The following is an 18,631-nucleotide window of genomic DNA, read 5'->3' on the forward strand; positions in this document are numbered from 1 at the left end:
TTTTGTAAAGGGTGGGCTTTACGCCGCTACCCGTGGGGCGCCTCTCATGCATGATTATAGCTGTCAACTTTTCTACTTTCGGTTTGCTGAGAAAAAGTTCTCTGCTATTCATTCTTATAGCTTAATATTCGCTCGTTTTTTATGCAAAGCTTTATGAACAGTAAACAATGAAGTATTATTAGTGCACATATGTTCCAAAAAATAATGAAAACACTTTTTATTTTTAGATAGGCATGAATACATAACCAAATTACTACGCCGCTATTTAAAGAATGAAAATTTGGAAGGTCAAATGTGTTAGCAAAACAAATGTGGATACTCATTGGATTTTAACCATTCTTCTTAGTTTAAGACTGCATGTACGCGTATTTTTATAGAAAGTTAATATTCAGTCATCTTACTGTCAGAGACCAGTCTGTTTCGCTTTAAAATGTTTGTTTTCCAGATAAAGAGTAAATGCCACGCTAGTTTGTTGACACATTTTGAGGTGTGGGTGGGGTAAAAAATATCGGATCTATCTGTAAATTGTTGTGTCATTTCTCCAGGAAGCTCATTTTACGTACTACAGCGGTTAACAGTTCAAAATACATTTGAACGATGATATAACATTTTATTTATGTTCGAACAGTTGTTTTTGTCTGTAATTTGTTTGGTATGAAAGCAAATGTTCGAACATTCAGCCTCAAAGATCAGTAAAATGTTTGATAACCGGTAATAAACGGTAAGTTGTTAATTTCCAATTATATATTTATTTAAATTTATAAAATATTTCTTTATTTTTTTTAACATTTCTTGACATAATTTACTGAAGTCCAGTGTTTTGTTTTGATCAAGACAAGTTCATGTAACAACAAAGGAATTTAAAAGTAGTTCTGAAAGTTGATATTTTCACTCCTTATTTTGCAGTGAAAATATCAAATTAATATTTTCACTGTTGTTATTTCACTGTTAAAACCCCATGTTTCATCGTAAAGCGTGAAAGAAATTAAGAAATTGCTAAAAGTTTTAAGAATGTACTTCGTTTTGGGGTCCGTTTTAATTAGACAATACTGGATAACACCAACGGACAAACCATCAATAAATAAAAACAAGGCCGGTTATTTTAACATCAAATGTTCGACCAAAGGACTTCAAGGAGCAGAATGTATCACGTTGCACCAATGTAAAAAACAACAACAGTTGAAACAGTGGAAGAAGGCTTTATTTACAATAGTACGATGATATTTCACAATTTTTATTTTCTTTATTTTAAAACATTTGACCTTAATGTAGGAATAGGTGTTTCGAAATGAAAATATGAAACAAAATATATATATCATTTGGAAAGAGTCAATAAAGGGAAAGCCAGTTAACTCCTGACACATGGTTTTAACAATAGTTTCATTTGAACAACATCTTCCTTATTTACATGTTGTTAAGGCTGGTAGTTTTCATTGAAAATACATTGCAGTCAATATTAAAATATATAAATTTAAATGATCACTTTGTTGCAAAAAAGCAGGAAAATATGTTTTGTTATTATTGTGCAGTGATATAGAATTAAAACATCATTTAGGCACCTGTAAGTTTGACAAACTTTGAAGGTTTGAAAAACAAACCGTTTAAATGAACTTTTCTAATACATACCCTTTAATTTAGTTTAACATATTTAATTCAGTTCGTATATACAAAAATAAAAGTACATCAATAGTATGATGAAATGGATCGGAAAACAAGCAAATCAATCATATTCATCTAATGACTAACATTCAAATTACTACAAAATGATAACATACAGGCTTTTGTCGTAGTTTGTGGTATCATGAAAAGAAAAACAGTGATGTATCAATTTTGGATGTAAGAATACTCTTAGTGACATTAAAGAGGAAGTTAGAATTGTTCTTCTTCAATCTTTCATATCACAACTACTCGAGCAATTAACGCCCTCGAAAACAAGGAAGTTTCAATAATTAAATTATAATTAGTTTTGCAGTTTTGTTTAAGAAATGTTACACCGGATCTTTCAACATCCTGAATGAAATAACAGTTGAAATGAGGAATGTTTGAAAACAGAAAATGAATCCATTAAATTGTGTTGTTGTAACCATTTTATATTGTTTGGGAGAAATTTGGAAAGGTACTGTGCTGTTTTATTATAACACCCGTTTAACTGAGTTATCCATATGTATTGATTCATATTAAAAAGGTATCCAAATAAATTAACTACTTACATATGTAAACCTAAATGATTAGAATGAACATCATAATATGACTAAGATAGTTAGAAAAAAAAAATCATTAGATATATGACGAATTATAATATTGAAAAATGATAGAATAAGTTTTTGCAGCCACCTTAAAATGAACATAGCTAATGCAAAGCGCGAGTTATGTATAATTCTAATCACAGGGATTGCGTTATACCATTTTATCTGATAGGACGAAGAATAAATTCTCAAATTTGGAACAAGTATTAAAGAAATCTTACTCTTTAGCTTATTTCATACGGATCACTAGCACAAATCATTGTTTTAACTTATTTATTTTTGTGGAAGGAATTATTCAAATTGAATTGCTTACGGTTTGATGTGCTAGAGTTTCATACAACGCGATGTCAAAATCATTTGAAAATAATTTTATTAGTTGATAAGAAGATGGAATCTAGAATGTATAACAATTGGATAGACCATCAAAATACTGAAAATAGATAGTTTTGATTGTTACATATCTCTAACATTTAAAGAAGTGGCATCAGACATTTTCAAATAATAACGTTAATCGGAATTTATCGAATTTGTTAGCGAACTTCTGTCAAATACAGTATTTTATGGTGAGGGGGGAGGGAAGGTACATCGTGGCGATTCATAGCATAGTTTACCTATTATATATTCGCCGTGTCGTGCATCTTGAGCTGACTGTGTTAGCGGCATTCAAGAACTAGTTAAGCTTGTTCAACAACATTTCGTAATAATTGAATAACAAAACGAAAAATACACGGACAATCAATGTATCCAATCCTTAAACGATGATTCTGTTTAAGACTCTGTTAACTTCTCTGTTTGCCAAAGCCTAATATACATTAAAGAAGAGGAAGTGGACGTAGAGAACAGAACATATATACCACATACAAAGATCAGACATATCAGATAAAACAAAACTCAAATATATCCCATACAATTCAAAACAGACATACCACATGCAAAACAACACAGACACACCACATGCAAAACAACACAGACACACCACATGCAAAACAACACAGACACACCACATGCAAAACAACACAGACACACCACTTACAAAACACCACAGACACACCACATGCAAAACAACACAGACATACCATATACAAAACACCACAGACACACCATATACAAAAGAACACAGACATACCACATACAAAACACCACAGACATACCATATGCAAACAACACAGACTCACCATATACAAAACAACACAGACTCACCATATACAAAACAACACAGACACACCACTTACAAAACAACACAGACACAACATTCAAAACAACACAGACACACCACATGCAAAACAACACAGACACAGCACATGCAAAACAACACAGACACACCACATGCAAAACAACACTGACACACCACATGCAAAACAACACAGACACACCACATGCAAAACAACACAGACACACCACATGCAAAACAACACAGACACACCACATGCAAAACAACACAGACACACAACATTCAAAACAACACAGACACACCACATGCAAAACAACACAGACACACCACATGCAATACACCACATGCAAAACAACACAGACACACCACATGCAAAACAACACAGACATATCTCATAAACAGGCAGAGCTTTACAGCATTCACAACAAATGAGACACACTACAAACAAAACAACATTGACATACCACATACAAAGCAACACATATATACCACAAAAATACACAGATAAACCATATATAAAACTACACAGGCATACCACATACAATACTACACAGATATACCACATACAAAAAAACAGAAATGCCACATACAAAACAACACAGATATAGCACATATAAACAACACAGTCAAAAACATACAAAACAACACTGACATACCACATACAAAACAACCCAAATAGACCACATACAAAACAACACATATATACCACAAAAAATACACAGATAAACCATATATAAAACTACACAGACTTACCACATACAAAACAACACAGACATGCCACATACAAAGCTTCACAGATAAACCATATACAAAACAACACAGTTATACCACATAGAAAGTAACACTGACATACTGCATACACAATAGGACTGATATACCCCGTACAAAAGAAAACAGACATACCACACACAAATAATACAGACATACCCCATAAAACAACACGAACATTGAATTGGCCTAAACATTTATGATAGTAACGAAACGCAAGACGAGACACCATTTCCTAGTGCGTTATGCAAGTGGACTATTTCTTTGCAAACAAATGTTTCATTCTTCCCGATATGAGAGGCTGCAGACAATTTCTGACTCAACTTTATAAATGTGTATCGATTAGAGCATGGATATTTTATGGTCAGAAAGTGAAAACGGAGAGAAAAAAATGCAATTCCAAACATTCACGGCAATATTCATAAAATGTTGGGTGTTAATTAGTTAAAAAAAATGTTTGTAGACAATAAATACATTATATAATATGTCAGTTGTCAAATGAGTTTCAATCAAACTTCGGGAAATACCTTATCACTTATAAAATCTCGAAATAATATTCAAATTACTTCTTAGGTTTTGGTGCATTAAACACATGATAAACATTAAGAGCTTTAATCTTTAGAACATTTATAACCGTACGTGTATTTTTTGAAACTTTAACGTCATTTATCATTGAAAGAACATAAAGTAGACCCCGCTTTAAGAAAACAACGGCTTTTAAAGGTACACTATTTGATTGGAAAACAATTTTGTCGTGCATTTAAAGAAAAGTCTTACAAAATCACTTGACTGTCGAATGGGATTTCAGTCATAAAATTAGTAGTTATTAACATTTATTATACTTGAAATGAAAAAGTTGATAAACAATGAACATACCCGTAGCTCATAAACATTGAGTAAATACAAATTATCTTAACCTAGCCGGCAATAATCATCACACCAAAATAAGTCACTGCCGCTTGTTTGTTCAATATGTTTGATAGCAATGAACCTGACCTCAAAACATATCATTGTTCTTCCTTTATTTTTCATTTTTAAGGGACCTTTACCTTTGGTATGGACAATGTGTAGGTTTCAATATCAGATCATGAAGATTCTTGTGCATTGATCTGGTTTATTAAATATCGATGGATAAAGACTTTCCACGATGACGTGTCAAATGTCTGTTATATCAAACTACAGTGCAAATATACAAACTGTAGAATTCTTATAAAATGTACACGTTTCAGGTCAAGGAATTTTCATATCACAATGTGAAACGCATTGGGGCCATTCTAAATGCTCTTTGGAAGAACCAAATATCACTTGCAAGGATGATGGCGTATGCATACTAGAAAATGGCTTGGAACTTTTGCAAAATATAGATGTTCCAGTTAATGGATTGTGGATAGGATTTGCCAAAACATGGATAAGCTATGCTTATGTTGGTAGGTGTTGGCTGACATAACATTTTACACGAATTAATATATATATATTTACATGCTCGATTAAGTTTGTCCGACTAATTATTTAAAATATCATTTGTTTCTCATAAGGTTGGGCAATGATTATCATATCTTCGCAATCTTTGTTGAATTATGTACAACGCGCTTTTTGCTGCACACATTAAATAGTGATGTTCTTTACCTACTATACTTAGGATAAACTATGGTGTATCTTGCTACATGCCAGTACGTAATCTTGAGTTATACGACAAAAATGAAAAAAAAACACGTACAGTATCCATACACTTAATTACATGAATGCCAAAGCAAACAATACGAACACAACGAACATGAAAGGCATTATAATAATTCGAAAATATATAATTATTGAAAAATCGTTAATCAATAAATGAATCGTGGATTTTCTGCCTTGGAACGGGTAGCAAAAATAGTGTCTGGAGGGAGTATCTCGAAATGAGCGTGTTCAATTAAAATAGTCCGAGAATATCCGGTGTTCGTTTCTATGGAAACGTTAAAAAAGTTTTGCAGTCACTTAATCTGTGCATTTGGACGAAATGCATACGAGCATTCGCACAAGGAAGGACTGAACTACAAAGCGGTTCGAGACGTAGCATGTTAGCAAACAAAAACAAGGCAAACTAGTCACAGACCTGCATGTTGTTTCCTTACTCAACTCGTAAAAAATGAAATGACTAAAAATGCACAATGGGAACTACAGGCCCAAATTTCTCGAAACATCTTAAGTCCCTCATTACAGGATTAAGCTAAGCTCACTATTTTTACTTAGGCAATATTTACATTCTAAACGGTTTCTTTATGATTGTTATTTTTATGCTGACCAACTAAAGCTATGTTTTATTTAGTTAAATCATTATTAAGAAAGAAATTTTGCTAAACGAAATAAGGAATTAAGCTTGTTAAGCTTAAGATATCTGGAGAATTTGGGCTTGGTAAGAAGCCCAGGTATATTTAGCCAATAGCATGATGAAAGGCACAAGGGTCAAGGTAAAACATACCCTTTACGAAACGTACAACATCAAAATACAACAAACCCATTTTACGCTTTGATGTCAATCATTTTGGGGCAACAGTCTAAAATTTCAAGATACGGTTATTAAAACCTAAGTGAATACTCACTGGGATTTAAACACGATTATCGGGATTCAATTTCCCACTTGTACCAACATGAAACTAGCAAAGTGTTGGACATTAAATAAGACATCAGAAAGAAAAAAAATCACAACAAACAATATCACTATCTATCAATTAATGTATGGAAACGGTCAATGCTATCACTTATGATGGAAGATACTTGGACCATAAATTGGTTTACGAGCGCTCAACCACACACTTGTTCTGGCATTGATCAATAATACAATTAAAACTGAAGGGACAAGCACAGAAGTCAAAAATTCGAAAACATAAACAATGTTTAAAGGCACAAGGAAAGAGCGCAAACGACACAGAACTAGATACACAAGCATATTAAGATCACATACAAATTTACAAACATCATTTCGAAAAAAAAACTTTAAGGAAATGAAGGAAATAAAACAAAAAATCATAAAAGCAAATTAATCAACGACATGATACTGACATAATCCGCGAATGAATCAATTTCTGAGGTGCAGCAATCTCATCGGCATTAATTTGATATACTTTTAACAAACCGACACTTTCATGTTTTGTGCCCCATTTCACGGACATTTATTAAACATACTTCACACGGTTATGTTTATTGTAAAGCTGATTGACTCACATATGTTGATCAAAAATCATTGTTTTGAAGGATGTAACAACATATCTATTGAAGACGACATTTCTGTTTCAACTCTTGGCGAATGCAGACGTACCACAGGCTGCCGAACATTTGGAATACGGAATTCAACAACGGTGAGTAATTCCGAGACAGTTAGACAAACATTATTACCAGGTTATAAGACGAACAATAATAAACGCAGTGTCCCAAAGTTGCGGGGATATTAAAGTACATGTGACGATGAACGGTTATTTGTATGCTACATGTTAATGACTGAATAGCCAGCTCTGTGTTCAAAAAGTAGGATATTAAAATAATTGAATTACTATGGCTGCTGTGTGCACATACCATTAGTGCAACAATATGATTGGATTGATTGACACAATTTCAGGGTTTACGATGTACGTGTGCTGATAATATCATAACTAAAAGGCTGAACAAATGCATAGAAAAATGCGAAGAAGTGGATGAGTATCCTTGTGGTAGAGCAACAGACACCAACATATTTTCAATTTATACGGTTGAAAATGGTACGTTGTTTTTTTCTACAAACAATTCAGTATCACAAAGAAACTTAATATATTGCTAAGTAAAAAATCGAAAGATGTGTAAGCAAACGCACTGTAAACGTTTTGGTAGCATTTAAAATGTCTGGACGACAAGTGTTAACTTTTAAACATTCTTGAAGAGAGCTTATTATTTTTTTTGTAGCATGAATGGAATACGTGCTGGTAGGTTTAAGATTGTATGAGTAATATATTTGATATACTATTGTTTAAATAACGATTGACTGTATTTTACATATTCATCATGAACGTAGCATTTGTTGGAAAGATGAATGGTATGAAATGAAATAAAACAGTAAACTGTTTTTATATGACGGCACCCATAACGTTAGAATGAAATTGATGTACGTTCATATACATCAACCATAATCTTTCAGTTCCTCCCAGCACGTATGCACAAGACAAAGACAAAAACTGCCTTGTTTTCAAGCATCAAGGACCAGGACAAGATTATCATTGGGAATCATGCCAGTTATGCTCCACACCTGCACTATTATGCAGCGACAAAAAATATTCAAGTACCTAGTTTTATTTTTCCATATGCCTGCTTAATAATGTGAACGAAGGAAAATTCAATTGCGTAACATAATTAAATTATACCCAAAGAACAACAAATGGGCACATATTGGAGTCATCATATGCGTGGTCAGCGGAAGGGCATTCCGTTGCAAGTTTAAAAGTTTAACACTCATTATTATTAACTTTGTTATATATTACGATCCTTTAGTGTACGTTTTCATCATGCGCTGTCGTTTTTGGGCGATTTGCTTTAAAAATACTGATATTTCCTCAGAATTGAATTAACATGAAATATTGAACACACTAGGTGAGCTCTGTGTATATTCAACAGCACTATCAGAATAATTTCCATAAAATGTTGAATTGTAATCCTTACAGAATAATTAGGGAAACATTTTTTTTTATTGAAATTTTAATTTTACTCTTCCCAAAGATCAGGGAGTAACGGATGTTCTTACTTGCTATTTTGTAGACCTTTCGAGATGTAAATGCGATGCAATTTTTAAAATAGTGCAAGTTTACAAGTAGATGCTACTGAGTTAGCTAGACATGTATCATTTACTAGGGAGTTTTTGTCGGTTTAAAGCACCCTGCACTTTTCCTCTTGAGGACGTTGCATACCTGGACGTAGTGACACCGTCTGTACTGCTGTAGGTTTCCCGGGGTAGAAGGCAGGGCAGACACCTGATCCCTTATATTGATTATTTCCGCGTTCGGATATTGTACCTATTGGACGAGAATATTAACCGCCTCTTACCCTTTGGCACAAACGATCAGTTACTGATTACCATTACTGATACATTATAGTTATTTGAACTTTATTTGGTCTGAAAAATGTAAATATTTTATATAATAGTTAAACACTCGCTAAAATAGGCTGACTTTTTTCTGTTATTGGTTTATTTCTCAAACTTCTTTGTTTTTAAATCGCAGCCTGGAGCAGTTGCTGTTATATGGGCTAGTTTTTTCCATAGCATCCAATTGTTTAAAACATTGAAATATTATTATATTGACCTCACTTCCATTTTCCCATTAATATAACATGATAATACTCAATATACATTACCATATATTATATAATAAACTATGAAATGTTGTGTAATAAATACTAAAAAAACTCATCAATTGCTATTACAAATCAGACTTTTCCGTTAAAGATGAAAAACAGATGGCGAAAATACATTATAACAGTGATGGAAAATGGGCAAAAGCTGTTAGCAACTGCTTCAAATTGAAACCCAGGAAAACCCCTGCGACGATAAAGAGTATTACAAAAGCGACTTTCACAGGCCTGAACGCTCCGAGCTTCTGGACAGGAATATCAAAAAAAGAATCAATTATATCTTCGAACTACAGTTTAGGTAAGAACATAATGCTTATTATGAATGTTCTCTTACTCAATCTTATCTATAGTGAGACAAGTACGAACTAGTTTGTGACACCTTCGACTTTGTGAGTCTCTTTCGAACTACTTAGTCCAGAGCAAAACGAATAAACAAGTAAAATTGAATTTGAAAACGAGTGTGGAATTATGACTTTATCTTACGGAAATGAGTAAGGTTAAACAATGTAGACTGTAAGGTTACCATTTCACCAATCTTAATTTTGTTACGAATTTTGCACGAAAAAATATAACAACAAGAAAACCATTAAGATGAAGGAACTGAATATAACTTGGAATATTACATGCGCACAACGCAAAATACTTATTTGGAAATTTCTTGCAACGTATATATAGTTACTATTAATAATTTGATAAATAAAGTAATCAGAGATAGTAGTTGAAACTTTCTTACTATTTCAATAAATGTAGCCTGAGTTTGGATATGAAGAGTATTTGAACATGAAAGCTTACAAAAGTATCATAGTTTTTAATGATATCATCATGTTTTATGAAGACGTGATAAGTTGACAGAAACTAATGTTTCACCTAATTGGCCGACACAAATTAATGGAATATACCCAGTTAGTATGTAAATAATTTGATATGTTTTTAAAACATGTCGTGATACAACATCAAACAATTCGACAAGACTGGGTGATCACACATCGTCAATATATACGATATACGCTTCCATAGTCCGATTAAATTTTCAAAGACTGATAGATATTACTAAGATGTGTGGCAGTGCTATACTTTTGACACTTGGGCATTGTTTCGATCAGTTTCACCTCCTTATTTATACTAAAGCAGTGAAAGGCCTTGAACATTGGAAGTATAGATGGATGGCGAAGTGAATTAAGGCAAACGCAAGAGAAATAGTTCTGGTGTTTTTATGAAGATATATCATAATTCAAATAACAGTTATTCAAAAAGCTTTGAAGAGGAGACATCCTTTCTGGTACATGTGAAACTTCTTTGAAGAATAAAAAACGGTTTCGTTTTGCAAATATTGTAAACATTTCACTTTCGCATTTCAGTAAAATTGATAGTCTTGATCATACCTGGTATTACCTCTAATGATTCTATTACATTACAGATAATAGCACCAATCCACCTGTGACGTACGCATATGTCGTACGGATAAACCAGACAACCTACGTCAGATTTGCTAACAAAAATGATTCTAAAAAGGGCTTGTGCACTAGTGGTAAATAATAAGCATTGTTACATTTGCAAATACTATACTTCGTAAAGCTGTTTTTCAACATTGATGGCTTTGCTGAATTGCTTTTAACTAGTATCTGCTTTCTTTCATGTGTAACTATATAATTGTGTTAAATGATAACGACATTCCCGACCATACTAGTTCTTTGAACAACTAATTGACATTGGCATTTAGATTTTCATTTTAAATGCTTTAAAAATACAACTAGAACCATGGAAAAACGCCTTAAACATGGTTTACTGTTGCTCCGGCTGGATTCACTCTCTTGCTTGTGATGTCTTAATATAGTAAATGAGTTATTGAAAATTTAGACAATAAGTTGATATAATAACAGGTAGAAGCTCTTAAATGTATGATTAAGCCAATAGGAAGATACAGGAAAAAGCTTATTCCCAATAGTCAAACATGCAAACATAAACCCTTGCAAGAGGCACGATACAAGATCCGAGACGACAATTAGTAGAGACACAAACGTAAAAACATCACATACGCAAATACAAACACCACACACAGACCGGACACATCAAAATCCGATTAATGATAGAATTACCGCGATGGAATGGTCTGTAAGACGAGTTAACTGGAACACGGGTCTATTAGGGACTATTCCATATGGCCATCAAACTGATAAGTAGTAAAACAACAATGCAATGTATGCTTTCCGGTGTTTTATAGAGATTTATCAGTGAAATAAAATGGAAATTTACTTGTTTTAATCAGTGAAAATATCAATTTAATTTTTTCACTATTTTCAAATTTTAGCAAGTTCACACGTGCAAATCAAACTACATCGCGTACACGGCTGGGACAAAATTTCAACGGCGTCATATCGATACGTTATTTTAAAATTTGGAGCTCCATTTCGAAAAAAAAAAGTTTTCATTTAATATCCTTTTCATGCACATGATAAAAATAAGAAAACATATATATCTTCAGTGTAAGATCACAATATAGTTCACCATGGGAACGCCAAAAGTGAATATAACAAAAGCGGCTACGACACTCGGTAAAGTATATTACGTTCTTACACTGAAACAACAATTACCTTCTATTGCAACTACAGAATTATACCAGTAGCCTTACATTTAACAAAGATCAAGTTTAAAGGCACAAAGTTCATGGTAACGAGTGTCAGATTATTTTTATCACATAACCTTTTCGGTTAAAAAGGAAACCTACGTGTTTCACATGCCCTGTTAATGAGCCAATTATTACAAGGCAATGCAGTTACCCGCTACATGCATTGTGACTATGCAGTACAAGGCTATTACACAAAACATAATTCAAAATAAATTAAAATTTATGTTCTTTTCGAGAAGTTTCAGATGACACAATGGAAATACCCTCAATGACGGCACGAGATATTCAAACAACTCTTTCGGAATCAACCACACCAGACAAAGGTACAAAAGTTTAACGTAGAACCTTAAATGAACGTTTCCTCCATTTTGGTCCCCCATATCTACCTCTTCTTGCCATACGAGTTCATTAAAGTTTATTTTAATATGACAATGAGTGTCACATTATTTTCAAGCATGCAAGGATATATCCGAAACTTACTCGAACAATTTTAAAGTAAATAAAATATTCGATTTCTTTTAATGCCGTTTTAGAAATAGAATTAATACTGAGATGAATTCCTTTTATTAAATTTGTGTCGTCTCACATATGTAGAAAACGTAATGATTTTATAATTATTCTGTTGATGATAACATTCATAAATAATTGCATAAGGTATTTAACTTTATTAAAGATGAATATTGAGAAATTTCAAAAACACATTTATCTCAAGAACAAAACAAGATAGAATGAAGGATTTGCTGGAACTTACCATTTAAAGTGTTTGTTTTTTTTCTTCACTTTTGATGTAAAGTCAAATGTGTGTTGCATTTGTTTCCGTTACTTTACACTGCCGTTAAAAACATTGGTAAAGTAAGTACCTAAATAGATCTACAACAATAACATGTCATGAGAATATTCAGTAAAGTGTCCAGCACGGAGAGGCAATACACTTGGCATGGTTAATCGTATAAACGTCTTAATTGAATAAGGGGCGCGATATGACCTTCTGTAACAGATCTTTGATCGATGTGACATTTTAGATGTGTTACATATCATTAAGACATTTATAAGGGTTATTTGTATTACATAGTACTTGTTTAGTACTGGTATCTGAGGCCAGAGTTTTTATATCTTTAGATTTACGGGAGCGCCGTACCTAAATATTGCAAAACCCAAATAAAAATAAAATTCATTTACGTAGTTTTATTTTTATTTTTTCCGACGAACGTTGCTCCAATGTTAAGAAGAAAATAAAATTAGTGTTCTATAACCCATATCCCAGAACCAACTGGTGTACCAATTGTCATTAATTATAGGTCTTTTTACTGCACAAACCACGTAAACCAGTCGGAAATACGCGAGGAAACAGAACAGGTACCCGTTACCATAACAACGTCCTGTCAAAAGTGAAAGTAGTTTTTGTCATACCCCTTATTTCTCGCAATTTCTGCAGCTATATAGAAATGTTTTACAACAAAAACGTTCCGATGTTTATGTTTCATTAGTTAAATCAAACCATGGAGAACTTAAAGCGTGTTTATTGTGATTTTTTTTATAAATTCAGTATGTTGTTCGCGTTTCGTGGAATGATTGCGAAACTTCCGGTCAAAATAAGGAGACAGAAATTCTTGGGTTGTTTTGTCTATTAAAAGTCGTTGGCGCACGTCGTATATTAACAAGGATGAATTGGATTACAGTGCAAAAATGTATAGCTTCTGACAAACACAAACTGCAAATGATATCGTGTTCATCATAGTCAAAATGGATATTTTTTTCTGAATTTGACTCTGGGGAGCATTGAACACACTACTTCACGATCACATATTTGAAGAGAAAAACACAAGGTATCGTGATATTCGTAGTTGATAATTAGTTTAATAATGATTTAGAATTTAAATCGTTATAGAGTACTGAAAATGATGTAATAATAACATAGTGTGTGTTTCCGATAAAACAAAAAATCTGAACATAAGATATCTGGCAGTCAGTGCAAGAAGTCAAACTTATCCGTTGCTTATTGCCAACGGGCATAGCTGGAATTAGAAGGATATTTTCAGGACTGATTCTAAAATCAGTTCTTAGACCTGGTTTTTTGAAACATATAACACTTGTCAAATTTATCTTAATGCTCCCGAATTTTCTTTGGTGAAGTACATAAATGTAGATTTTGACTGTCTGTGTATCCGTAAGCCCTGTCAAACTTTGAAGTGAAGAGGAATTTCCATCAGGGCGTCGACTTTTTTTGGTTATTTTTTCTATATCAAAACCACATCACGGTAAATTGTCACGGTACTATTTCGTTAAAAACACATTTGACCTCCTTATTATACCGTGTCTGAAACTTTGTTCAATGTTTGATTACTTCACAATGGAAAGGATATGCTTATACTGTGGGCAAAAGGTTAGAAATGGCCATTTAAACTTCTTTATTACACTGACATGTTTCATAAAATCCATGGGTTGATAATATATGCACCTCATATGCATAGATGCATTCGAACAAATATATACAATTAATTTCAATGAGCGCTTGAACTCCAGAGTGTTGAGGTCAATATTTTCAGTCATTAAAAGGATTTTATAATTATGCTTTTGAAACTTTATGGTGATCTATCACCCTTTTTTCAGCCTATGAAATAGCTGACACAAGTAAGGTGTGTTTTGTCTTCATGATATAAGAAGATTTAAAAAATAAAAAAAATCGGAGAAAAATCCGTTTTATTTTTATTTATTTCTCCTTCGGGACATTTTATGCATTTTATTTTTATTTTTATTTCCTCCTCCTTACCCAACTTTTTGAAAAATCTCCCGTAAATCTAAAGATAAAAAAACTCTGGCCTGATTGAGTCGAAGCAAGGTTATTACATAGTACATTATTCAAAATAAAACAAATCCATGTTCTTTTGGATGAGTTTTAGATGGCACAATGGAAACACCCTCAATAACGACACGAGATCCACAACCAACTATTTCGGAGTCAACCACATCAGACAAAGGTACAAAAGTTTAACGTAGAAACTTAAATGAACGTTTCTTCCATTTTGGTCCCCCATATCTACCGCGTCTTGTCATATATCATATACATGTTTGTATTCAACAAGTTCAGGAAATATGGGAGACAGCGAACTTTTGGTGACCTTGTTAAGATTTTTTCAGGACGAGTTCATTAAAGTTTATTTTAATATGACAGTTAGTGTCACATTTTTTTCAAGCATGCAAGGACATTTCCGAAACTTACTCGAACAATTTTAAAGTAAATAAAATATTCGATTTCTTTTAATGCCGTTTTAAAATGGAAATAATACTGAGATGAAATCCTTTTATTAAATTTTTGTCGTCTCACATATGTAGAAAACGTAATGATTTTATAATTATTCTGCTGATGACGACATTCATAAATAATTGCATAAGGTATTTAACTTCAGTAAAGATGAATATTGAGAAATTTCTAAAACACATTTATCTCAAGAACAAAATAAGATAGAAAAGAAGGATTTGCTGGAACTTACCATTTAAAGTGTGTGTTTTTTTCACTTTTGATGTAAAGACAAATGTGTGTTGCATTTGTTTCCATTACTTTACACTGCCGTTAAAAACATTGGTTAAGTAAGTACCTAAATAGATCTACAACAATAACATGTCATGAGTATATCCAGTAAAGTGTCCAGCACGGAGAGGCAATACACTTGGCATGGTTAATCGTTTAAACGTCTTAATTGAATAAGGGGCGCGATATGACCTTCTGTAACAGATCTTTGATCGATGTGACATTTTAGATTTGTTACATACCATTACTGGTTTGGTACTGGTATCTGAGTGAGTCGAAGCAAGGTTACACAGAACATGATTCAAAATAGATCAAATTCATGTTCTTTTGGATGAGTTTCAGATGGCACAATGGAAACACCCTCAATAACGACACGAGAACCACAACCAACTATTTCGGAGTCAACCACATCAGACAATGGTACGAAAGTTTAACGTTGAAACTTAAATGAACTTTTCTTCCATTTTGGTCCCCAATATCTACCGTGTCATGTCATATACATTTGTATTCAACAAATTTAGGGAATTCGGAAGACAGCGAATTTTGATTGACCTTGTTAAGATATTTCAGGACGAGTTCAATAAAGTTGAGATTTATAAGACAATGAGTGTCCGATTCTTTTCAAACATGCAAGGACATTTTGCGAAACTTAGTTCTCGGAAGACCTTCAATTAATTAATATACTCAGTATGAAAATAGAATTAATAATAAGATGATATAGTTTTATCGTCTTACATATTAAAATATTATCATGCTTGTATTACGTTGATGACGACATCAATAATTAAATACATACGGTATAAAACGTCATTAAAGATGAATATTGAGAAATTTCTAAAACTCATTTATCTCAAGAACAATATGAGATAGAAACTTAGAAAGAAATACAACCAATTTTGGAATAAGAGATATGCTAGATTAACGAATAGTCCGCATTTTCTGAATCTAATTTATACATATGGAACACCCTGGTACTTTGCTCTGACTCGAATTTAGCTTAACGCGTATCCCGCTTCATGTAACGTAATTGAATATTTATTGTATGTACTCATCAAATGAGTGTGACTTAATTAACACTCAAATGCTCTTTGGTATTTCACAGGGACAATGGTAAGTCTCGCTGCTGGTCTGTCCGTTTCTCTGGTTTTGCTTATCGTAGTGACGATCATTATGCTGCTGTTTTTGAAAAGGAGGTAGGTAAATTTATGATAATGTGTTGTTGTATAATCGCCTAAATGAATGAATACGTGGCAATGTTGATACGGATGAAAGGTTTTAACTTCTCTTCAAGGCAAATGTATGTTAAGTGACCTTATATCCTTATGATATTGCTTATAAAAAAGATCCACATCACTTGCATTCTTCTGATTGCTGCACTTGGAAAAAAACGTAAAGCCTGTCTCTTAGTTGCGACAAGGTTATTATAGAAAATAGGCGCAATGCATTCGTGTGACGCATTTGATTTCATGGATTTACGTGTATTTGTTTAATGTCCATGATGTAAAAAGTATTTTTTTCTATTTTATAGACAAAGTAGTGTCCTAATTATCTTTGATGTGGTCGCCGGCGGCGGCGGTGTTATCGTAACCATTTTTATAACATAGAAGACTTCAGAGGTCATGCATTATACAGGTCAATTAAATTGTTTAAAAAAATGAAACCAACTAATATATACAAGTTTGAATGATGATAAATTATACGTCTGTTTGACTTTAAAGTGGACTTCTACCAAAGTGCTACAAGCAAAATGATGAACACAACAACCATGCCGAAGACACCACGACAGAAATATCATTCGTATCACCGATATTTGAATCTACTCCAAACAAAATGAATGCTTTAACAGCAACAAATCATTCTTATTTTGTGCTTGAAAAAACATTTCATGGAGAAACCAAAGAGGAGACCGATCATTATGCAGAGCCAGATACGACCGATGTTGACCATTATGATTTGACCGAAACTTCGCAAAAATATTCTGCCACAACCGATGGCAAAAATGGCTCAGCCAAGTTTGGATTGGCTAAGCCAAATAGTAATTATAGCAACGTCACATTTCATGAAACGGATGAGTACGACCATATTCATCAAAATCGGGGACATCCAAAGTCGGCCAGACAAATGGAAAATGCATACGATATATCGACTCATGTAATTGGCGGCAAACGAAAACATAATTTCGGAGACGACAGTGATACCTATAATCATTTGAACATACGTGATTTGGAGAGCTCTGTCACCGATAACGTTTATGGATGGTCAGAAACAGATGACAATAGTGGATATACATGTACTACTTAAAGTGTCCTTAAACGTAACAGGAATATAGCTGTAAATGATCAGCAAAATGAGTATGCCGTGATAAAAAAGAAATTGTAGAATTGTTTGCCAGTTAAGGACGTTTATGATCATTATTTGATCATTTAAACTTATTCAATTTTATGTCTTATAATCAACATTGCATGTAGTGATAGTCAAATAAATCATGTCACATGTTTCCGATAAATCCCATTTTTGTAGATTTGATCAATCCGTTCTACTGATTGCAAATACACTTACTAAAACGTGCTCTTCAACTATTAAGCAAATCATTATCGCAATGCCATTTTTACATGTCAGTGTTTTGCAAATAATGTAACAAAATTAAAGTTTGGTTGTATACAACCATGTCGCTGCAGAGATGAAACCAAAAAACGATCAACTCCTGCACTAAAATGCCTATCTTTGTCTTAAGTTTTAAAGTGAATATCTGGCCGCTTTTCTGCCGCTGTACATCTCATTATGTCTAATTTCAGTCCCAAATTAGCATAATAAACCTAGTTTGCTACATTAGCTGGAGGAGCTGGATTAACTGATTTAATGTTATACTTGCTTTTATTGCTATGTTTTACTATGTTCCATGCATTTTTTATCTGATTGTAAATAAATTCTACGATTAT

General features: G+C 33.0%; 1 protein-coding gene across 2 annotated transcripts; it reads left to right on the forward strand.

Annotated features, from left to right (window-relative positions):
- The first annotated feature begins 2,000 nt into the window (after positions 1-2,000).
- On the forward strand, positions 2,001-18,631 carry LOC128242101 (uncharacterized). 2 transcript variants are annotated; one of them, XM_052959143.1, is made up of 12 exons: positions 2,001-2,116; positions 5,415-5,612; positions 7,420-7,523; positions 7,781-7,919; positions 8,333-8,473; positions 9,632-9,835; positions 10,955-11,065; positions 12,400-12,486; positions 15,064-15,141; positions 16,035-16,112; positions 16,795-16,885; positions 17,411-18,631. In XM_052959143.1, the coding sequence occupies exons 1-12, from the start codon at positions 2,056-2,058 to the stop codon at positions 17,991-17,993; spliced, it is 1,875 nt and encodes a 624-aa protein (XP_052815103.1). In that variant the 5' UTR covers positions 2,001-2,055; the 3' UTR covers positions 17,994-18,631. The 2 variants fall into 2 exon arrangements, with proteins under 2 accessions (XP_052815103.1, XP_052815104.1); XM_052959144.1 differs by having other exon boundaries at positions 12,403-12,486.

The sequence above is a fragment of the Mya arenaria genome, chromosome 8, assembly GCF_026914265.1.
Source record: "Mya arenaria isolate MELC-2E11 chromosome 8, ASM2691426v1".
NCBI lineage: Eukaryota > Metazoa > Mollusca > Bivalvia > Myida > Myidae > Mya > Mya arenaria.